This window comes from Apaloderma vittatum, unplaced genomic scaffold (assembly GCF_000703405.1).
Source record: "Apaloderma vittatum isolate BGI_N311 unplaced genomic scaffold, ASM70340v1 scaffold17377, whole genome shotgun sequence".
NCBI lineage: Eukaryota > Metazoa > Chordata > Aves > Trogoniformes > Trogonidae > Apaloderma > Apaloderma vittatum.
The window spans coordinates 43043-64616 of NW_009726946.1; the positions used below are offsets into that span (position 1 = coordinate 43043).

At 41.3% G+C, this 21574-nt stretch overlaps 1 protein-coding gene across 1 annotated transcript in view; it reads left to right on the plus strand.

Moving 5' to 3' along the window:
• Positions 1-437: 437 nt before the first annotated feature.
• The window catches only part of LOC104276993 (chromosome unknown open reading frame, human C1orf21), a 68490-nt gene continuing 47353 nt past the window's right edge, over positions 438-21574 (plus strand). Inside the window, exon 1 of the mRNA XM_009873492.1 lies at positions 438-531. Coding sequence (XP_009871794.1) covers positions 438-531 — 94 coding nt within the window. The remainder of the gene's footprint in view (positions 532-21574) is intronic.

A 21574-nucleotide genomic window follows, 5' to 3' on the forward strand; every position in this document is an offset into this window, starting at 1 on the left:
ACACTTTGTAAGAAATCTGGCTTGATGGGGAGGTTGGTAAAAAGAACAGGAGGAGCAGATATTGCCCATTTCTTGTCTTCTTTCTGAAAAAAAACCAGAAAAAAACATTCCCACATTCTGTGAGAATGGCTGGGTGGGTGGGAAACATCTGTGAACATGTTGCCTTCTTCAAGCCACGGATTAAAGAGTAGATTTGGAAGAGACTTTGGAGTTCAGTTCCTGCGCTCCTGTCCTAAAGCAGGATTGATCTACCTATATAGTGGCCTACCTATGTCGTATCATACTCTGCCTGTATCAGATATTTCTCTCTTTTGCTGTCTTTTAGGTAAAAGTGACTTGAGAACCCCGTAGGAAGGTGGATTATTTTTAAAACAATGAGCGTGCGTCTCTAGACATGATTTGTGGTTTGATCCAGCTGGAGCTGTCTGAATGAAGCTATGGGCTGTGCCTCTGCCAAGCATGTTTCTACTGTTCAAAACGAAGAGGAAACTCAGAAGGGGAAAAACTACCAGAACGGAGATGTGTTTGGTGGTAAGTCGTGTGGTATTTCGTCCTTCTCCAACATCACGAACATGTTCTGGAAGGTGTACGTGGGAGCCATAACCTTTCACAAAATACAAAGGAAAATGCATGTTAAAATAAATTATGGTGACAGTGCAGTTGGCCCCCCTCAGGGACAGTAGCATGACAGCTGAAACAGAGGTCGGGGTGAAATCCTTAGTGGAAAATTGACATTCTAAGTGATGTACAGTACTGTGCTGTCTTTAGCTCTGCACATCCTGGAGTTCAAAGACAGCAAGTTGCACAGCCCCCTCATATTTGCATATCTGTTTCTGTCATATATTTGTCATTAGGTACCAAAACAGTTGACTCATTTCCTAAAATAAAACCCTATTCAGTAAGAAAAATAATTCCTCAATACTGTTGTCCTGTAAAGCAATAAAACATTAGTTCTGAAATCCTGTAGCAAACAGGGTTTGAAGGTACAGCAAAACTAGAAATAGCCTTCTGTGAGGGATTCAGCGGTGCTGGGAAGCTCTGAACGTGGGATGAAAACATCTGTTTCACTATGTGGGAAGACTGATCTGTGATCCAGGTCTTGTCACAGATATTTACCTCTCCATCAGGAGAGGTAAAGCGATATGAGATAAGATGCATAGTCAGGTTCACGACTGCCCCACCCCCCAGATGCTGTTAGTGTACATTAAGTGTTTTTTAGGTAGTGATTGATGTCATAATTCAGTTTTTAAAAGGTTAGGAATCATCTAATTTCTGAACAGTCTTCCATATTTCTAGATCTGCCCAGATACCTATCTCAAAGTCAGCTGTGAATAAGCTAACTTGGTACTGTTATTCTTAAAATAGGTGCATTGCTACTGAGAATGCCAAACTTCTCTGGTGGTTTTTTTAGCAGTTGTTTGTGTAGTAGGGAGTGACGCATCTAGCAGCAAAAGAGGTCTCCTGTTAATTTCAAAAGCAATGATATTTCACTCTTTCAAGCTTTCTGGAGGCTAACTTGCTCCCAGCAGTGAATCCCAAAGTGAGAGGCGTAATCTGAAGAGAAAGCAGTTCAGCAAACCTCAATGATGGCTTGTTTTCCCGTGTGTGCTCCTTTGTGAAGCCAAGCAATGCTGGTTTTGGAATTATGAGTTCAGTGTGTTGCTTTTATTTAAATAGGTTTTAAGTGCTGTCACTAACAAAAAGCTCTATTAGTTTCCGAGAGGAATTTTTGTTTATATTTTAGCTGCTATTTAGCGAGGGGGTGATTTTTGGCAACATCTTTGCCTTGGTTTTTGTTTGTTTGTTTGTTTGTTTAAGTTCCCACTGCAGGTCAAAAATCATAATTTTAATGACAAGAAACCTAAAGTAACTTCTGGAGGCAGGGGATCAAGAAGACCTAAGGGATTTTAGAGGGCTCCTGCTTTACAGAGCTGGACTGGTGTCAGGGTATCACTTAGCTGTTCTGGCATCCACTTGCGAGCTGATAATCATTCCCTATTTTATAGAATCATATCAGTGGCAAGGATACTACCTGCTCTTAACCATTTTCTGGCACATAGTTTAGATACGCAGTTTGTCATGGCCGAAGATCCACTTCAGTGACTGATCTTTTTTAGCATAGAGCTGGAGTCTGTGACTTAAACAATTTACTATTTACAATTTACTGTAGCCAGAATGAGTGCAAAAACCGTGTTTTTCCCTTGCTGCTGAGGGGTGGCCTCTGGATCAGGAATTGGGCATAAAAGAAAGGTGAATTGGAACATGAGTGACTTTACTGCTCTCCTCTTCAGAATTTTAAACTATCAACAGGACGTTTAAGTGCCCAGAAGCAGGAAAAAGTGTGCTTTCACATGTACAATGCCTTGCATAGTTCCTGAACACCATTTTTTCAATATAAAAAAAAGAGAGGCAAGAAGGTGACACCTTAACATCATATTTATTGTCCTTAACAATCTTCTGGACTTGCCAGATGCCTAGAGCTCTCTCACAGGAGATGAATGCTATTCCTGCTCCTCCTCCTTCCACATTGGCAGTAATAGTGGCATTGCGTTGTTTGTTATGAGTTAGATCTGAAAACTCAGAGTATTCTGCCTGCTTCGTTTTCTACTAAACTTTCATGTTGTTAGTCCCAAATTAATTCCTCGTAGCACATTCTGCAGAGTTATTCCTTAAGTCATCCAGCAGGAAATCAGTGCCATATCGGAGGGCTGTCGTCATCAGCTTCCTGATAGCATAGTCGTGCTAGGCTGGAACAGATGATCTCAGCCAGGATGACAAATCTTAGCGAAGTAGGTTCCAGAGATACAGGAGAATCCACAGCGTCGTTGGAAGCACTTCCATTGTGCGTTTCCCTATCCAGATCCAGGTGCCAAGAACTGCTGATTGTTTCCTTCCTTGTTTCTGGGAAGGGACAGCAGTGCCTCATCCAGCCAGTGGCCAAGAGCAGGGTGTCTCTGCAGCCTCTAGCCATTGAAAATTAACTCCAGAATGACTAGGCAGAGCAGGACGAAGGTGAGTGGCAGGGAAATCAGGTGGTTCATGAGGAGCAAGAAGGTAGCGGAAAGGGAATTGGCAACAGTCTGTAAGAGAAGTATTTCGGGGGAAGGAGGCAGCAAAGTAGAAGAAACAGGGATGACAAGTGGAATGGGAAGGTGGCTGATGTAGCAATGGTGTCAATAACATCCTGAGAATATTAGTATGCATATAAGTTCACAGATGATGAGCACTTGCGGTGTTCTCATCTGGGGACTAATCTAACGTAAAGTGCCTGTGCAGAAATAGCAGGTATGAGCTTTGTAGTAGCCCAGGCTGTCTTGGATGTTACACAAGGTGGAGGGAATCCTGAAGGACTTGGAACAGCAATGACAGAATTAAAGGGAAATACCTCAGTGCTGGTGCTGCCTTCTCTGGGCAGCGGGTGTGATCTGGAAAACGTGGCTTGCAGTATATTGCCCCCCACTCTTTTCCTAACACCTGAGGTGAAAATGATGCCCTTTGTTCTTCCTTGAACATCATCGCCAGACAACTTGCAGAAAGAGTCAGTAGTAAGGATCATGCTTTTCAGCTTGCTTTTGCTTTAAGTGGATCATTTTGAGTGAGGAGAGGTATGGAAATCTAGTTGTAGCTAGTTTTGCTCTTACCTTTGCCTTAGGCTGCTGGGGTTTTTTTTGCCACTTAGGGATTTTTGTAGCACGTGGTTGTAAAGCATTAAACACGTAGCTGAACAGCCTTTGCTTTCCCACTCTTTTCCCACAAAGAAGTGCATTGGCAACAAGGCAGTTGTTCCTGTGATTTTCTTCTGTGGACTCTTGTCTTTGGTGCTCCTGAGCTTTCCCACTTTGCTTCACTGCTGTAACGGCAATTCCACAGGTAACAAATTGGAGCTGCTGAGGAACGAACTAGTTGGGTCATGGATACCATTGTACTGAGCAAGAAGAACTGCCATTGCTAGCCTATGGTGATAGAGACCCTGTGGCTACACCATCTCTGTTGTCAAGTTGAATAACGGTGGAAGTTTCAGAAGGCAAGGAAGAAGGGCCTGAGGTTGTAAGGTTCACTCTTGTAAGTGATGTAAAAGAACTGTAACTATTATGAGAGTGTCTGGTGGCAGAAGTCCTGTGTGGTTGTTAAACATGGACTCTAGCTATTGAAGAGGTCTGCTGTACATGTAGTGGAGGCAGGGAAACATCTGAGTTGTCTGAACTGAAGAAGACATTGATGTTGTCTCAGAACAGTGTAAATGGTGGTGTCTCCAAGCTTCTCATTTGGGGTAGGCTCATGGTACAGGCTTCATGAGTAAAGGAAGGATTGAAAGGACCTAAGTAATTCCTGTACAGCTCTTTACTCTCCTGTGCCTCAGATAATTCCTGTTCACATTGCAAAAGCTGCCGGAACATCATTGTTACTGCGTTGCAAACTTTTATTTCCCTTGCTATGAGCACACTTCTAGTTCTTCAGCTCTTTTCTTCCCTTCCCTTTCGGGGGAGAAGCAGGCAAAGCAGCCCTGCCGGAATTGCGAGCACTGACACAACTGCCGCAGCTTTGCCCTCTGCCTCCCTGTTGTCACTCAGCGTGCGCCGCATAAGCCTTACGCTTGTTTTGCCACCTCAGAAGGTGACCAGTCCAGAAGGCCACGCACCATTTCCAAAGCTTTCGTCAGGCGTTATCGTGTTTGCCTTGGGGTTTTTCCGTCCTTCGTTAGCGTAAAAGGAGGTGATTTCCAGGTATACAATGTTTAGATTTATTTTTTTTCTAGCCCGTACATTTTGCTTGGCTATAGATGTGACTGTGAACCCAGAAGGTATTTTCTGTACTGCTCGGAGTGGGGCGGTTATGGTTCTCTTTTAACTCAGAGCTTCTATAAGCTTTTTCCTTCTTTCCTTGTTGGGGCTGGTTGAAGCCAAGCCTATTGACTATTTTGAGAGTTCATCACTTCTTTGAGGATTTTTTTTTTGTTATTTTTAAAAGTTGCTATAGTTTAAGGTTGTACTCCAGTGCCTTAGTTCCTCCCCAGCTTTTAACCTGTTTTTTCAACTGAGCAGACACATTGAATCGGATGTTCACTGTGAATTTGGAACTCTAGTGTTTAAAGCTGAGAAACTCACCATGAAACTCATAAATTTTGTAGGAATGAATTCTGGTTAACTGAAAACAAAACATAAAAATTTTCATGTTATCCCAAACTGTAGAAGGCAAGCTGCATTTTGCTGTAATATATATTTAAATAATTGAGTTAGCAGGCCTATCAAAGGAGATGTTCTAGAGAAGATTGAATATAATATGATTATTATGTCTTGTTGGTCTCTAATGACTTTAAAATCCCTCTAATAAGGATAGTAATAATAAATCTTCATTTATTCTTCATTCCACTTCAAAGCTGATTTCCAGGGCAATACATAAGAGTATAATAATGTAAATACCAGTGAAGAACAAAATACCATGATAGAGCCTTGACTGTTGTTGATTTCAGCATATGTTTTGATAGTGTAACATCTCTTGTAGACTAATTTTATTTGTGTCTTTTTAAAAAATCATGTTCATTTGGGGACGAGGTTATTGACGTAATTTGTTATGTAGAAAAATAATTGGATATGTGATTTCTTGTGGAAAAAAAACTATTTTAGAATCTGTTTATTAATCTGAGACACTAATCCAGATGTTTATATGAAGCTCCTGGGAGCTTTGCGAGAGCGAGAGTAAACATGGCAGGTAAGAATCTTCTGGCAAACTGGGGAAATCCATGTTACAATTGCCAGATAAGATTTCTGTTATTAACAGCAGCTCCAATTGCTAAACCAGACTAAATAAAGCTGGATGCAAAGCACAATAGTTTATAAACCAATTTATCTCAAGACAGCTGGGAGAGTACAAGAAAATAAAATCTTTAGCATTGAGGTGTTGTAATGAGATCAAAAAGATCGAACAACTGATCAATGCTCGTGGTGCCACGATACGGCTTGTGAAGCGTCTTCACAGCTTCGGTATTACACCCTTGTTTTGGGCATGGAGAAGACGCGTGAGGCACCTGATGTCAGATCACTTGCAGACGTGCATGCCCTTATCTCTGCTCTGCTCTTCCTCACTTGTTGGGTTTTTTTCACCTGTGTTGATGTTTCTTCCTGAACATTTTGAAGATACCATAGTTCAAAAGCTGATCTCAGAGAGAGTGACTCCCTTCTCTCAGCAAATCGAAGGGTTCCCCTCAGCCACTCGAAACAAGTCTGCTGCTCTGTAGTGCCTGTAACAGAACTGGAAGGAGGCTTCTTGTTCACCAATATGACAGTTTAAAACCCGAACTATCAAGAGTTTTCTTGTGTTAGTGTTTTCTTTCTTTTTTTGTGTGTTTTATGGGTTTCTCCCACTTCTGCGAGACCCTGCCTTGTGACAGTCAAGTATTCCCTTCCTCACGTCTGCTGTTTCTTCTCCATGTGGGTATCTCAGTCCACTGCCCAAGAAAGCAAAGCATTTGAATTAAGGGCCAAAAGATGGTAAAATAATTGAAAATTTAAAACCATGCCCACTGTATAGAGGAAGATAATAGCAAGGGGAATCTGGAACTACGATTTACCTTCCCTAAATATCCCTCATCTTCTCCAAAAATATTGTGACCAAACCTTTGTAGAGAGAATCTGGGACTGTGAGTTACCTTTCCTAAATGTGCGTCATCTTCTCCAAAAATACTGTGCCCAAACCTTTGTAGAGATTGTTTTGTTTTGAAGGCCCTTTCATTGATTGACAGACCTAGAAGTATCCTATTATTCAAAACTTCAGGCTCAGGTTGTTGCTCAGGACCCTTTAAAATATCTGAGCCTGTAAGATTGTTCAGATGTCCTTAATTACTATGAGATCAGCTTCCTAAAACTGCCTTGCTTCTGTGCACAAAATGCTGTAGGTCATCTCCTGGGCATTAGAAGATCTGAAGTTGGGGCATTTTTAGATAAAATTTGAAGTGAGAAAAATATATTAGAAGTGTTTTCAGTGAGCAACATCATCCTGTTACCTCTCCCTTTCTGAATGAAAAAAAATTCAGAATTTTTCATTCTCAGCTTTATACTTCTGGCCACACTATCTTTCACTGTGGCCATCCTCACTGAACTCAGGCTATCTGGAAAGAGGTAGCTTAAAGAATGAAATTTCTGTCATGTTGGCCTGAATGCCTGCTGTGATCAGAAGGGCTCACTGCACTGGGCTTCACACAGGCTCACTGTGCCTGCCAGCATTTGTTTTATTGACTCAGTTGGTCAGCTGATTAGCACTCAAATGTTAATTGCTCCAACTCCTTCGGCTGTCCTGACATGCTTCTGCAATGTCAGACCTTACTCGTTTTAGGGACAGTAGTGAGTATGCATAAGAGAACCAGCACCATGTAGTGTCCTAACACCATACTGGATATGTTGAGATAATAACCTTTACAAAAGCCATTTTTAAACACAAATGTCTCTGGCACTCACTCCAAGCGGTGCTTGGTCCGAGCTCCGTGGAAGTGAATGGCACATGGGGACTCTGAAAAGCGGGTCTTGGGGGTGCAAAACTTTAGATGTAACAGTGAGTTTCACAGGAGACTTTCATTGCTAAAATTCAAATTCCAGCTGAGCTCCTGAGGGAGTAGCTTTTGCCCTGCTCACCATTCAGCAGCTCATGCTACAAAGTAGACCTTGCTTCAGTGCCTGAGAGCTTGAGAAAAGCAGATGAGTGCATTGCAGGTTAGGACTGGAGTGAATCAGCATCTAACGGAGTTATACTGGACTCTGTTTTTCCTCACGTTCTTATTCAGTCGAAATGATACTTTTTTTTTTTAGTTTAACAATGTCTTTGGTTTTATTCACTTGGTTCCGACCCATTTTGGTAATGGCCTGCTTCTTATCTAAGTAAATAGGGATCAGTCATAGACACGTTTCAGGAAATGAGAGAGAACAGAACCAAAAACCACTTTGGTGTCATGTTCCTGTGGGAAATGTAATAAAATTTCAGTTGTTATCTAGGTTTATGATGTATATGTGTAACTCTGAGAACACCCATGGCAAGTCAATAATTTACTATTTTGTTCCCATAAGGAAGCAAAGAGATTTAGAAAAGAAAATCAAAACAAAACCCCACCCTCATGTGTCTAGTCATGTGTTCTTGATTAGTGTGTGTAGAAAAAGTGCTTTCCACAGGAGTTAAATCTCTCTATTTTCACCTTTTCTGGATAAAAGTGTCTCATCTTTTGAGCTCTTCTGGAAAAGAAGTGTAAGGAAGAAGCTACTACTCAGAGAGTAATAGCAAACGAGTTCCTCCTCCTGCTCCAACAAGTAAATATATAGGGAGATATATGAAGAATATATCTCTGGCAGGGACTGAAGGCCCAGAGCTCCTGGATCTGTGAGCAGAAAGTGCAAGTGGGGGTTTTGTGAGTCTGGTCACAGCCTCAGGGCCCAGACATCATGTATACATTAATGTGAGCTTTATGTAATGACTGTGATTGAACTATCTCTACCTTATCCTACTCCTTCCCCTTTTGTTTCCAACTTGCAAGTGAAGAAATGCTAGTCTGGTGGTCCTTAGGGATGAGAGCCAAGTCAATGGAAAGATTCCTGTAGACTTCAAGAAGAGACCTTGCGACTGTTAGCAAGATTGATTTTCAGCATCTAGTTTCACTGATCAAACAGTGAAGAAAATGACTTCAGAAGTAATGGTAGAGTAGCTCTGTAAATACCAGAGTGCTGGAAAATTGCCTCGTTGTAAATTGTTTCAGGGTGGTAGAGCAACAGTGATTGAAGACATTTCTCACTCAGGTGTGGTAATCCCTGTGCAACCCATCACTAGGGATAGCAGTGGGGTTCCCACTTAGGGCGAAGGAAAGAGCTTGTCCCCACTCTGCAGTGCTGTATGCATTAAGATGAATAAATTCTGTTTTGGTAGCTCTCTAGATTCTGTCAGGACTGGGCATGGCTGAGCTAGCAACTGTCTGTCAGAATGTGGATAAAGATATGTCTTATTTCCCTGCTGCTGTCTTTGGATCTCACACAGTAGTTGCCACCTCTTTCACACCGTTGACCTTACAGCTGCGGAAGCTGTTTGTTTATTTGTTTGGTTTTGTCCTTAAGCGCTGGAGGAGCTTTCCCAGTCCTTGGCAGGGTGGGGTTTTGCATTGCACACCCTCAGCCATGCTGCAGTCCTGCCTGGGGGAGGGACTGCATTTTTTATCAACCGGGTGGCTGATTTGCCTGATAAAGCCTTTCCGTCCTTAGTCATGACTTCTCCTGGCAGGAAGCGAAAAATGAACAATAAAGAAATATGGTGCATATTTGGAATTCTCTCTCCTATTATTTTGGCTCTTACCTTACAGTAAAATCAGAAAGACCCTAAATAAGATTACTTTCCCAACTGGATTGCAGATCTTTGCCAGATAAATGTTGCGAAGCTTTTCCTACCTGTAAGCAGAGAACAAGTGACTAAGTTTAACAAAACAAATTCTTACTTTTTGTTGCTGCTTTTTGAGATTGTTGTATCAGATGACTGAGCTGGTATAATGCACGTAGCTTAAAAAATAATCCCAGTAGTGTAACTCTAGTTTGCTGTCTAGCCAGAAGATGCAAAATATCCTTCTCCTTTGCAGCGCTTGACCTTAGTTTGTGATTTGACATCAAACATTTAACTTAAGCATTTAACTTAGATTCAAAATGATTGAAAATACCTGTGGATAGTTTTGCAATAGGAAAACTGAAGAAAGAGGGAGTGACTCCTGCTCTGTTTTTTGCAAAACCATAATTTTGTAAATTTTTCTCTCGTGCAGGAATGAATTTGAAATGGCTTGGCACCTTCAAGAGAGTTGGACTTCAAGCAGAGCTTTAAGTGTCCATAAATTAAGTAGATAGCCTTCAGGCTCTACAGTTGTCTTCTTCTGACAGTTAATTGTCTTGCAAAACATTGCAAGATGTACCACCTCTTGTCATGCTATTAGATAAGGGAATTCTGTGATGCTGTCCAATTAGCTGTAAATTCACTGTATTTGTACAGACCCTCTCCAGTAGAGGCACTGTTTCGTTATCCACCTGGCAGCAATGCCACATTTCCAGACCAGGTGTCTCTTGGGTTTGGCGCCGTATGTGCGTGGTCAGGTTCAGCATCTTTAACGGAGATTGATAGTATGAAGAGAGAAGGTGAACCAAGGTGGAAAAATTGTTGTTATCCCCATTTTGGTGGGGAGAATTGAATCACAGGCAGGTTGGAACTCCCCCATTTCTTAGTATAACATAAACTTTCACCTTTCGCAGTCTGCTGGGCACACAAAGGAGAAGTACCAGAGGGTGGGGGTCTCTGAGGGCACCCCCGAGGCTCTGCAAGCTGTTGGTCCATGGCAAGCATTAATATAGTTTTATTCTTGGGAGATGACCCTTCCCACAAGCTGTTTAGCTCAGTGAAGAGTCAAGTCAAAGTTGAATTGGAATGAAATGCACGGGGTATGCATTTCACAATTGCGTTAGTGTACTATAAATAGGGCATATACCCATCTCTGGTATTTGCTAGAAAGAAGCCAGGATGTATTTTCTGGCAGCCTTGGTGCTTAAGGAAATCCATTTATTTTATGCTATAGACAAACTTTTTTTTTACTTCATCTTTTAAAGACACAATCCTTGGCCTTCATTGCCTACCTGGAAGGGCAAATGAGGAAAAATCAGGATAAAAATGCCACTTTCAATTACTGCTGTGTTCCTTTTGTCATTTTCCAAGTATTGGGTTACAACGTTAAAAAAAACCCACCACAACAACAAAAGTCCAAACAAAAACACAAAACCCTGAAAATTTGACCAGGAAATCCTCACTGGGGGATAGTTACCCGATTTGCCAGGTACACCTTATGAAGCTGCATGGATACGTATTCGTTTTGGCAAAACAAGGCTGTAGTTTTGTAGTAGAAATATCTGCTGATGAGAAATACTTCTTAAATACAAGGAAAAAATAAGATGGCCAGTAAATATTTTTGTACCCTTGCATCCGCAGCCGAAGATGCCTTAGCTGCTGTGAAAGTTTGGTTTCTAAAAAGCTGCTGAAATGCTTTGTTGTCCTATGTGTTTGGACTACAGCAAAACATCTCTTGGCTAACGTAAAAGGCATTTTTTTCTGTGAGATACTTCTTCAAAACACTGAGATGTAGTGGGTATTTTAAATAGATCCTATAACCCAGCGGTCGTGTGTTGTCCTCATCTGAGGCCTAAGACTGATGGCATTCTATCTTGAGCTTACACCAAGAAAAATTGGGAAAAAAATGGAAATCTTAAGATTGCTGTGTCATGGGCTTAAAAAAACAAAGCCTGGCTTCTACTTAAGTGGATGTAATCATGCCCTGCCATGTGCCTTTTCCTCATATCTGTAAGGGGGGGGCTCGGACAAAAAGGATCAGATTTAGGGTGCTGTTGAATTGTATATTTCTTTTCTCCTCTGGTAACGAGAGTGCAGCAAGGGGCTGTGCAGGCGGCAGAGACATGGAACACTTCACGTTCTGCGATACTGGGAAATAGCATGAAGTCACTTTTGTTTCAGGATTTATAGTTTCAGGAGTGATCTATTCAAAGGGAAAAAAGGAGGTGTATCGTTTTGCTCATGGAGGTCTCTTAAATTGTATTAATGGTTGTATTTATTAAAATTGCACACATTTTATCCCCTGTATTTTATTGTCAAGTATATATCGGATTTCCGCCTGTTGGAACTAGGGGTATCTTGAAATCTTTTTAGACTGAAAATGCTTGTCTAATGTAAGTGCTCTAAGCAGGCATTTCTCATTTGGATGTTTATTTTTTTTAGCTATTACTAAAAACTTCTTTTTCTCACACATTGTTATTTTGCTTTCTTTTAAAAAGCGTTGCCAGAACAGAAGAGGAAAAGGCATGGAAAATCACTAACCTTGTTTTTTTTAAATTTCTTTTTCTTTTCTGCCTGGTCATCGTTACACTTCCAGCATATCCTGAATGTGTGTGTTGACATACTATTTACACAGAGTGGCTCTGATGGGGTTGCAAGGCAGCAGGCAGCAAGCGGGGACAAGCACTAGTCTCATAAATAGGTTATGTTCATGGTGACGCCGGAGAGGACGGAGGAGGAGATCGTTAATGGCACGAGATGATGTGGAAGACCGCCTACTACAAGCTGTGGAGAAGCTGGAGTTAATTTGCAGTGTATATGGTGAGATGGAGATGTCAAACGAGATATCTCTTGTGACTGGACGGGGCAGTGAGCCAGGCAGTCCCTCGCTGCCTGGTGTCACGCTGGTTTGGGGAATTTCTTAGGGTGTTTCCGTCACTACCATTAATCGCTTGCAGGGTTGGCCCCCACCAGCACTGAGTGGGTGATGGGTGTTTGCTTTCGGGGCTTTAGATGAAGCTTGTGCAACATGAATGCTGCTGGGGGAAGTAGGCATCTTTCAGAGATAACAAATTGAGTATTGTAACCAGAGTGAAATATTAAGCTTTCCAATAGGTTAATTTGGTAGCTCTTTGGGTGGCCTGTAAGTAAAGTAATGTAATTAACTTCTATATCTTTTGCATCTGGAAATGTGCACTGTGTTTTATAAATCAAGTTTTCATTAATCCCTCCCCCTCCTCTCTTGGTCTGCAGAAATACTAGCAATGAAGAGACATTTGTGCTCATCATGAATCTCCAGTACATTACCAGTCCTGGATAATTATTCTGTCCCTTTCATAATGCAGTTAATAAAAAAGAAATAGCTGTTGATTTACAAATACTCTTTGAGGTACATGAGCAGGGAAAATTTGATAGACTAATACTAATAGAAAAAAGGTACTATGCCAGAAAGGATGTGAAAATCCATTTCAAGTCATATGTTGTGGAGCAACAATCTCATTTAATAGCTGACTGATTGAGAACGGCATTACTAGTTAAGTAAAGAGGAGTCGGCTTTTTTATTGACAAGGAAACTGTATTTGCAGTAGCAGGAAACGTGTCATTTTGGGAGAGTGAAGTGGTAATGACATTTTATTCTAGAGAACTCTTAGGACAGCTCAGTTCAGGAGAGATTTTTGGTGTCTAGAGCAATCAGTCAATACGTTAGTGGGGCTGGAAGGAACAGAAGCTCCACTGCTGTACAAGGGATGCTCACAGGTATGATCAATTAGGTATTTCTTCTGGAATCTGAATAGTCCCTGATGAGTTCTGTGCTAAAATGATAAATGTTTTGCAATGGAGTGCATAGACTGACTGGGAGACAGCAGAGACTGAGAATTTCAGTAATGATGTTGAAAAACCTGGGAAGAATTAAATATTTGGTCCTTGGTGGTTTTTTCTTTCCTCACTAAGGAAGAATTTAAAAATGGAGCAGTAAAGTGGAGTTGAAGTAGCCTTTCCAGCCTGGCCATGCTATACTGCCGGGATTGACCAAGGTGACAGCTTTGGGGTTGGTATCAAGAGAGTTGTCAGGATGCGGGGTAGAGAGGCGAGAGGATGGCACTTGCCTCTCCTCTACAGCCAAGAAGGTCTTACCATCACTGCCTACAAGCTTGCTGGGTTCTTGCCACCTGTTTGGACCGTAGGAGAAGTTTCAGTCCTTCCTGTGTTGAGATTTATGCTATATTCACTGGTTGGCTCCCCAGCGGTTCCTCTTCTCTCTTAGCTCTCATTCCATGACAAAAAGGTGTATGGCCATTTAGCCAATTCTTCAAGCTTTGCTCTTGCATTTTCTGAGTGGAGCAGAGTGTTTTCTTGAGGGCAGGTTCACACCATTTTATTTGTAAAAAATAAGTTGGTGGTGTTTAAACGTAGTGAGTGATGGGCAGTGCTGAGCTTCCAGCTCCTTCAAGAGATGGGGAGTCCTGTGCTGCTCCCCTGCTGTGGTGTGGGGTTGCTGGAACAGGACGGTGCAGTGTCGCTCCCCAAACCTTTTGATACAGACAGCAGTATTTTCAAGGTACAGACCTTTTGTTTTCCTCCTGTCTGTTCCTTTAATTAATCTCTCTGCTGCTGTTTTCCTCTCCTGCTTTCATTTCTCAATTTGATCTTTTTAGTGGGCTGGATAATTGCATTTCCTGAGTATTAAACACCGTGGTTGTAATCTCCTCCACCTGAGAAATGGTTTCCTTTGAACAACCTCGTGTCTGGCTCAAAGTTATGTGTTAATTAAATGAAAAAAAAAAAAAGGTGTGTATATATATCTTTATATACATATGAGTTATATAGTTTCAGCAAGCGAAAAAAAAGAGTAGCTGAAAGATAGTTAGGAGTGCTCACCCTCAGAACTGGTTTTTGACTTCTTAATTACAGATGAGTGCACAAAAGTCTTTAATTATATGATCATGTGGGGTTTTTTCGGTACGATCTTACATACAGGGTGTCCTCCAATCTTATGTATGAATGAGTGTCTAAAGGATCTGGAGGTTGTGTCATTCAAGATGGTACAAGTGAGGTAGAAATGGCGTGTTTAGCAGTAACTGCATTTTTGGATGTTGAGATTGTATTTTTCAGTCTTTTTCTGAGGTAATGAAATGGCCTCTGTGGTTGTGGTATGTTTCCCCATGCTTGAACAAGCCACTAGCCACATGTACTTGGCCAGAGGGATTTACTGGTGGAGATGGCTGGAGGATCTTTGACCTTCTCATCAGGGAGCCCTGGTGGAGCAGAGCGGCAGGAGAGCATTGCCTTGCTTCATGGGGTCCAGGGGGTTTGAAGATTTTCTGTCCTTCCCCTGCCACGGGCACGCACATCCATGAGCCCATTTGGCCCCAGGAATTGTTTTTTGTGTGGTTTTGGGTAGTCAGTGTCTTCCACCTGTTCATGCATCTTCCCATACTTCTGTTCACATGGAGGGATTAGACCCCAAGGAGCGTGAAGGGAATCTGAGCAGGCAAATCTTTAGGTTGTACCCTACGCAGTGAACTTTCCTCGCCCCTTGGTCTGCAGACCCAGGGTCAATGACCTATGTGCAGGTATATCAGTTGTGCAAACTGTGGTGAGTTTTCTTTTAAAGCAGAACTCTTATGGAAAAATTACTTCCCACAAACCAAGTCTTTTGGCTGCACGCTGTTATGTTTTGTGGCTTTTTTTTTTTCCCCTGCCAAATTATCCTCTGGCCTACCTGCCACTAAGGTAGACCTAGCAGATACGCTACAGTGGGCCTGCAGCCCTGGTATAAGGTTAGTTAACATGATCCTTTATTCATAATGTGATAGAAAATTATATGTACATCTGTAGTTTTCACAATACATAGATGATGCAACAGTCCAAACCTAGAGTACCCTTGGGAACTTTTTGACTGAGAAGAAACTAAGTAGTGGAAGGAATAAAGTAATGACCTCCTTGGTTCAGCTGCACGTCTCCCGTGTGCAACAGTGTCACACAAATAATATACCGAGTTCAAAAATTAAACCTATAGAAACAAGAATGCTAAATGATAGGTTTTTCATCATCTACCATTTTATTAGATCAAGGGAAGAAGAAATCAGAAAAACAGATTTGTGAACTGAGGCACTCGATGAGCAGCAGCATTGCAGGTGTTAGGATGGCACCTTCTCACTCAGGCAGAAATCAGGCCGGACCTTTTGTGGCAGAGGACAGATATACCCAAAGGACTGAGAGCTGCAGACGGTTTGCAGCACTGGAAAATTCTGGCAGCATTAATGAAGGATGGGTTAGTATGGCAATACGAGTTTTTGTGCTTCCACAGCAGCAAAGATCAAGATGATGGCCATTTGAGATAATGGAGCTGTGCTCCTGTCAAACCTGTCAGCCTCCGGGGAACACTGTTGAAAGCTGTCATAATTTGAGCCTGGAAAGGGGTAGTCTGATCAAGTAGAAGGGAATTTGCTAAAATTTTTCAAGTAGGCATCACCCTTGAGGGTGTTAATGTTTCATAAAGCGCTGAATGTGACACGAGTCTGTAGTAGGAATTGCTTGATAGCTTAGGAAGGAGCTACTCCTATCTTGCCTAGCCTTAGGGCTAGTGTCCTTCCATTAGTGCAGAAGTCCTCCACATATGGTCTGGTTTTTGTTATACTGAATGTCTTGATCTCTTTTTGTTTTTTTCCTCCAAAAACCCAACCCTAGCAGTCACATCTGCTTTGTGCAGCAGTAGTTAGCATTTCTCGGGCACATGTTAGCATTGCGTGGGAAGAAAACAAAGTACTTGAGGGTGGTCTCTCCAGATGTACTGTGATCTGTGTAGTACATCCAGATTTTCAAACAGCTTTTCTATCAGATGATTTGTGTTTTGTTGGCTGAATTGGTGTGTTATTTGTGCACCTGCTCCCTGTTTAATATCTGGTGGTGTCCGATGCCTCAGCTTCCAGCAGTGGCTGTATTTTAGATTGGATTAAGGCAAGGTAACTTCATTTGGGAAATCTGAGTGAGCTTTTTCAGAAAGTCCTTTAAGAGGAATGGGTTAGCTTATTTCCTAAACTATTTTGTACGATGTAGTTCATGTTAGTGGAGACAACGTGATCACTAGGATTTAGAATTGGCCGCAAGTTGATAACTCTGCAGGAAAAACAAGGGGCTGATCTCCGATGAAATTTCACTCTCAACCCACATCCAGGTGGATCGGAAATCCACCCCCAGAGCTGTGAATCTCAGCAATTAAGTCAGAATTGAAATAACCACGTAGAATAAAAAACAACCATGTGATGCTGCTTTCTTACAGTGTTTGAAGCTGGAGCTGAGAAGATAACTGAGATATCCACCATTACCTAGTATTTAGTTAGTTCGAGAAAAATTAGTTTACAAGATTTTTGCAACTTCTTTCTCTAGCTGTTGACTTTTTTATAATTTTTATTTTGTCATAGCTTTTGCTGGTATCCAGGCAGTTGATTACCAAGCACAGTAACAGAGCTGGAATAATCTGAGTAGCTCATCTCATCCCTCCTGTGCTCTAAAACCGGATGCACTTTCACCTGTGGCACTTGAGGCTGATGAATCTTTCAAACCTCTGGTGATGGAAACTGCAACCACCCAAGCAATCTCATTCTACTATTTGAGTGTCCTTGCAGCTAATGATTTTTCCTGATCTCTAGCCTGGCTCTTTGTAGAGTTAAGCCCACTGTTGCTTGTGTCCTACCAGGGTAGCTGCAGAGAGCTCAGCGTTGCTCCTTTGCCATGGCACTGTAGATAATATTTGCCATGTTTTGTGTTTAGCATCTAAGTGGCTCACCTGCTGTTAGATGTTTCAGTTAAGTTGCATCAAAATCTCTTATGATTTTTCACAAATATTTTTAGAAAGAGCAACTGAGTCCTTTATCTCAATATGGCTTTTAGCTTTTAAGTCTTTGAGAGAGGAGAGCACATGAATCTTTGATCCGTGGCATTCCTCGTGATCTCAGCAGTAGGAATACTTTCTGCACCTGGCAGCAATAAGTATGTTACAGAGAAATTTATTAGACAAAAAGTTCATATTTTACAGAATAGATGTGTTTTATTGGGGATGAAGGATAAATCTCGGCATGTCCTTTGATAGAAAGACAGGAGATACTGAAGAAAAATATGAAGCACAGGAAGATGAAGGTGTGTTCAAAACCTTTATTCTTGGTGTGATGGAAGTACCACTTACATCCTGTCTGATACCTGATGCGTCAGTAAAAATAGAGAAGAGAGGCTCACCCCTCAGCACTGTTGATGACAGCAGAGCCAAATCTGTTCATCCTTAGATGTCTGAAATGGGCATGCATTGTAAATCCATGTTTTATTTATTTGTTTGTTTATTTAAAGACTTGATGGTTAACAAAAGATTTCTCCAGAAGTCACAGCTAGTCCAGGCATATTTGATGGAGTTATACTTTTCTGTAATAGTGTTTTTTTTAAAAAAAAATTGAGCCAGAAATAGAGTCATTAAGGATGTTGCACTGGTAATGGCACTTCCAGTGATGTCTGGAAGTGCTGAAGAAATTTTGCTCATAGGAACAACCACAGTTTTCTCTCCCCCTCAGTAATTGTTTCAATGTTATAAGTTGATATGCTCATTTATCACTGAAATCGTTATTAATGAGTGCTGTTTGTCACATTGCCATGGCAACCGGGTGACACGTTTGAGTAGAATTATCTGTTTCCAGATGGAGATCTTCATTCATAAGATTTGCCTACTGAGAATTTTTGCAGTATATTCAACTCAAATATTCTTCTTCCCTTGCCCTTCCGAAGAGTTTCATGCTAGAGGTGTTACTGCTTTCTGGTTTATATCCTGTGATGGATTTGGTGGTGGGTGTTATGCTCAACAATATTTCTCTTTTATTTGTTGTTCATTTATGTTGCTTTTCTTTTGATTCCATGGGGCTGCTTTTCCTCAACTCGGTTTTTGTTGTGGCAGTCCTGTAAACCCATTCCTCCTCCATTTGAGTTGTTGGAAGCCTTTTCCTTTTATATAATATACCACACCACACAATGCAAGACAGTATTTGATTACTCCTTTTACACGTGAAAGGAGCGTAAAGATATATTTCTCTTTATATATGATTTACCACAGTGAATCAGTGTAAAAAAATTTTTATCCTGTTCACAATCTGACTTTTAGTTTTCGCAGGAAAGAAACATAAAGATATTTCACTTTTTTGTTTTGATGTAAGGCTGTATTTAGGAAAACAAAGAGTATTACACTTTAGCAAGATAAAGCAAGGATATATGCATAATCCTTGTATAATTTCCTTTATCCTGATCTTCTTACAATTTTAAATGTCTTATTGACTGTCTGAATTACATCCTACTTGAATTTAGGATTTCTCTGGGATCATTTCTGATCACTCAGACCAAAATACCTGAAAAATTTGTATTTACTTTAGTAGAAATCAAAAGGTGAATTCAGCATCCTTTACTTCTTCTGTCCCAGGTGCACGCTTACCTTATCAAGCAAAACCTCGTTAGCATTTTTTTTGCAAATACCTAAAGGTGTTAAATTTAGGGAAGGCATCAAAGGCTCATTCCTCCAACCTGCCTTTAGTCCTATTTTCATTTTCACTTAAAACCATTAATGACCATACAGCCCAGCACATAGTTCAAGGTCTGTCTGTGGCTTAAACATCCATTCTCATGCATTTTCAGCACTTTCATCCTGACAGTAACTTTGGAACAGGAACAATCTCATAAACAGCTCAGAATTGCTGATTTCTGAACATCTTACATATATCGTATCTCTAGGAGATAAATGTTATCTTCGCCTAGTCAAAAAAGTCTATATATATAATTGTGTCCTCCCAGTCATACAAACATAAGAAACATAGTGCCAGACTTGTCTTGAATTTCATTGCTATATTTGGTATATTGAAATAAAGAACGTTGTCTTATCAGTGAAGAGCAAGGTGCTCATCAGTCCTGTTTTTCCTTCATTGCACCAACTGGTGGCATCCTCCCTAGTTAAGCTGCTCGCTGCCATCTTCTCCTCCTTTGCACCCTTTGATTGCCCTCTTGGTTGACTGCTCTTTGCAGTCAACAGCCTTGGCTGCGAGTGTGCTAAGTATTGACTGCTCCCATTGCTTTCAGGAATTGTCCTGGATTTCTCATGTTCTCTACTTGGAACAGACTTGTGATAGGCCCATACAAATGAAGTTTTACAGCTTGGCTTGATTCAGGGAAGAAACCATGGGAATTCAACACGAATGTGAAGGGTAAAATTTGTGGCACCAAATACTCTAAATGGTAGAGGGAGGCCTGTGAGCAAAATGTAGTATTTCTCCTTGGGTAGCGGAAAGGTCACAGATATAAATACCAACATTTTTGGTGTGATTCAGGTGGTTCAAACAGCTATTGAAATTAGTTAGAGCTGGGGTTTTGCCTCAGTGTGTTAGCTAGGTTCAGAAAGTGGGTGTTTCCAGGTAGACCTTGTCAGACCTGGGAAGCCTGAGGGCTTGTAGTCAACTGGATACTCGTCTTTTTTTCTTTCCATGGCAGTTGGATTACTTGACTGGGTTTTTCCCCCTTTGAAAGTGGAATCATGTCTAATTATACTTACTTCCAACAAGTGACTGCTCAATATGAGCCAATGTTGCCACTGTATCATATTACTGATCCCTCTTTTAACGAAAATAATTTGCCTGTGATAGGAAATTAGGAGAGTTTATGAGTAATAGCATTGCTTCGAACTTAACACTGCTGATCTGTGCCCTTCATCTCTGCGTGCGTTGGATAAAACAGTTGTTCATGGTTCGCTCCCCACTTCTGCTGCCATTGACTGAAATCAGGTTGGTCACTCACTCTCTGCAGGCTGATGCTGGGTTTGCCTGTTGGTCTAATACTGGTACACGCACCTCATGCTCAAAACATGTGAGTCTGGTGGAATTTAGCTGCTTGGCACTCCTGTGTGTTAATCACTCATTTAAGTTGAGTGTTGGCTGCTCAGCCTGCTTCTTCCTTAACGTGCTTCATCGCCAAGAGGTAGTCTCTTGTCTTTAAGACAGATCATCAGCTTTAGATTGTGTCAAATTCACATTGCTTTCTTTGAGATACAGGTAGAGATCTCTCATGCCACACACATGCCACATAATAGAGCTGTGACATGAATACTGGTTTTGTAAGACACTTTATTAAAAGAGCAATTCTACTAACATCTACACAAGCGGGTGTCTTCTACGTTGACCTCTGGAATTTCTTTTATTGTTATTCTCCTAAGGAGAAGGAGGATTTCTCTAAAGTAAGGCTTGCTAGTTGGCGTGGTGTATTCAGCTTCGCCCAAAAATGTAATGAAAAATGACTGGTTTATTTTTGGAAACTTTCTTGTTGCTGCATGTCTCAGGTATGAATTGTCCAGGTGTCTGCATTTCTCCTGCAATTGGTAGGATGGAGGGAAGAGTAAACCAACTGTGCTATGCTGCACAGATAATTAAATAGTGATTGTAAAGTTTGGGGGGGAAGCACATTTGCGTAAACTGTTGTAAATATCTGTGGAAATTACACAAGAAATCTGTGCAAAGTTCTTCCCAGCTATTTCAGGGCTACTTGATGCATCAGGCAAATGATGCAGAATTTGAAGGATCTGTGCTTTTGCTCAACATGAATTTAAAATTATGGGTTTGGAACTTTTTTGTTGAGTCTAAAGACTGGCATGGAGGTGAAGGTGGAAAGGAAGCATAGCCTAGAAATTTACACAACCACGAAGAGTGGGAACAGGCTGCTCAGGCAGCTCAAGTATTGCTTAATTGTCCCGCATCTATGCAGTAATGGTTACCCTTACCTGGCCTAACTGTTCACAGGTTCTCTAACATCTATTCTCTTTATGAATCCTGCACAATTCAGGGAGATCTCTGCTGAAGTTAATAGCAAGGGAAGGTCTAAAGAAAGCATTGGACCTATACTTGTTGAAGATGGTCACCTGATTAATAGGGATGAAGAAAAAGCAGAGGCATTCAATGTTTTTGTGTGGTTTTTTTTGGTCATAGAATCCTAGAATGATTTGGGTTGGAAGGGACCTTAAAGATCTTCTAGTTGCAACCACCCTGTTATGGACAGGGATACCTCCCACTATACCAGGTTGCTCAAAGCCCCGTCTAACTTGACCTTAAACACTGTTGTTCTGTAATGATATTGATAGACCTTGGGCTGCCCAGTCCTCTTGAGTTGGACGACCATGACTGCAGGAACATTGACTTTCCATTTGTGGACACTGGGGTTGTAA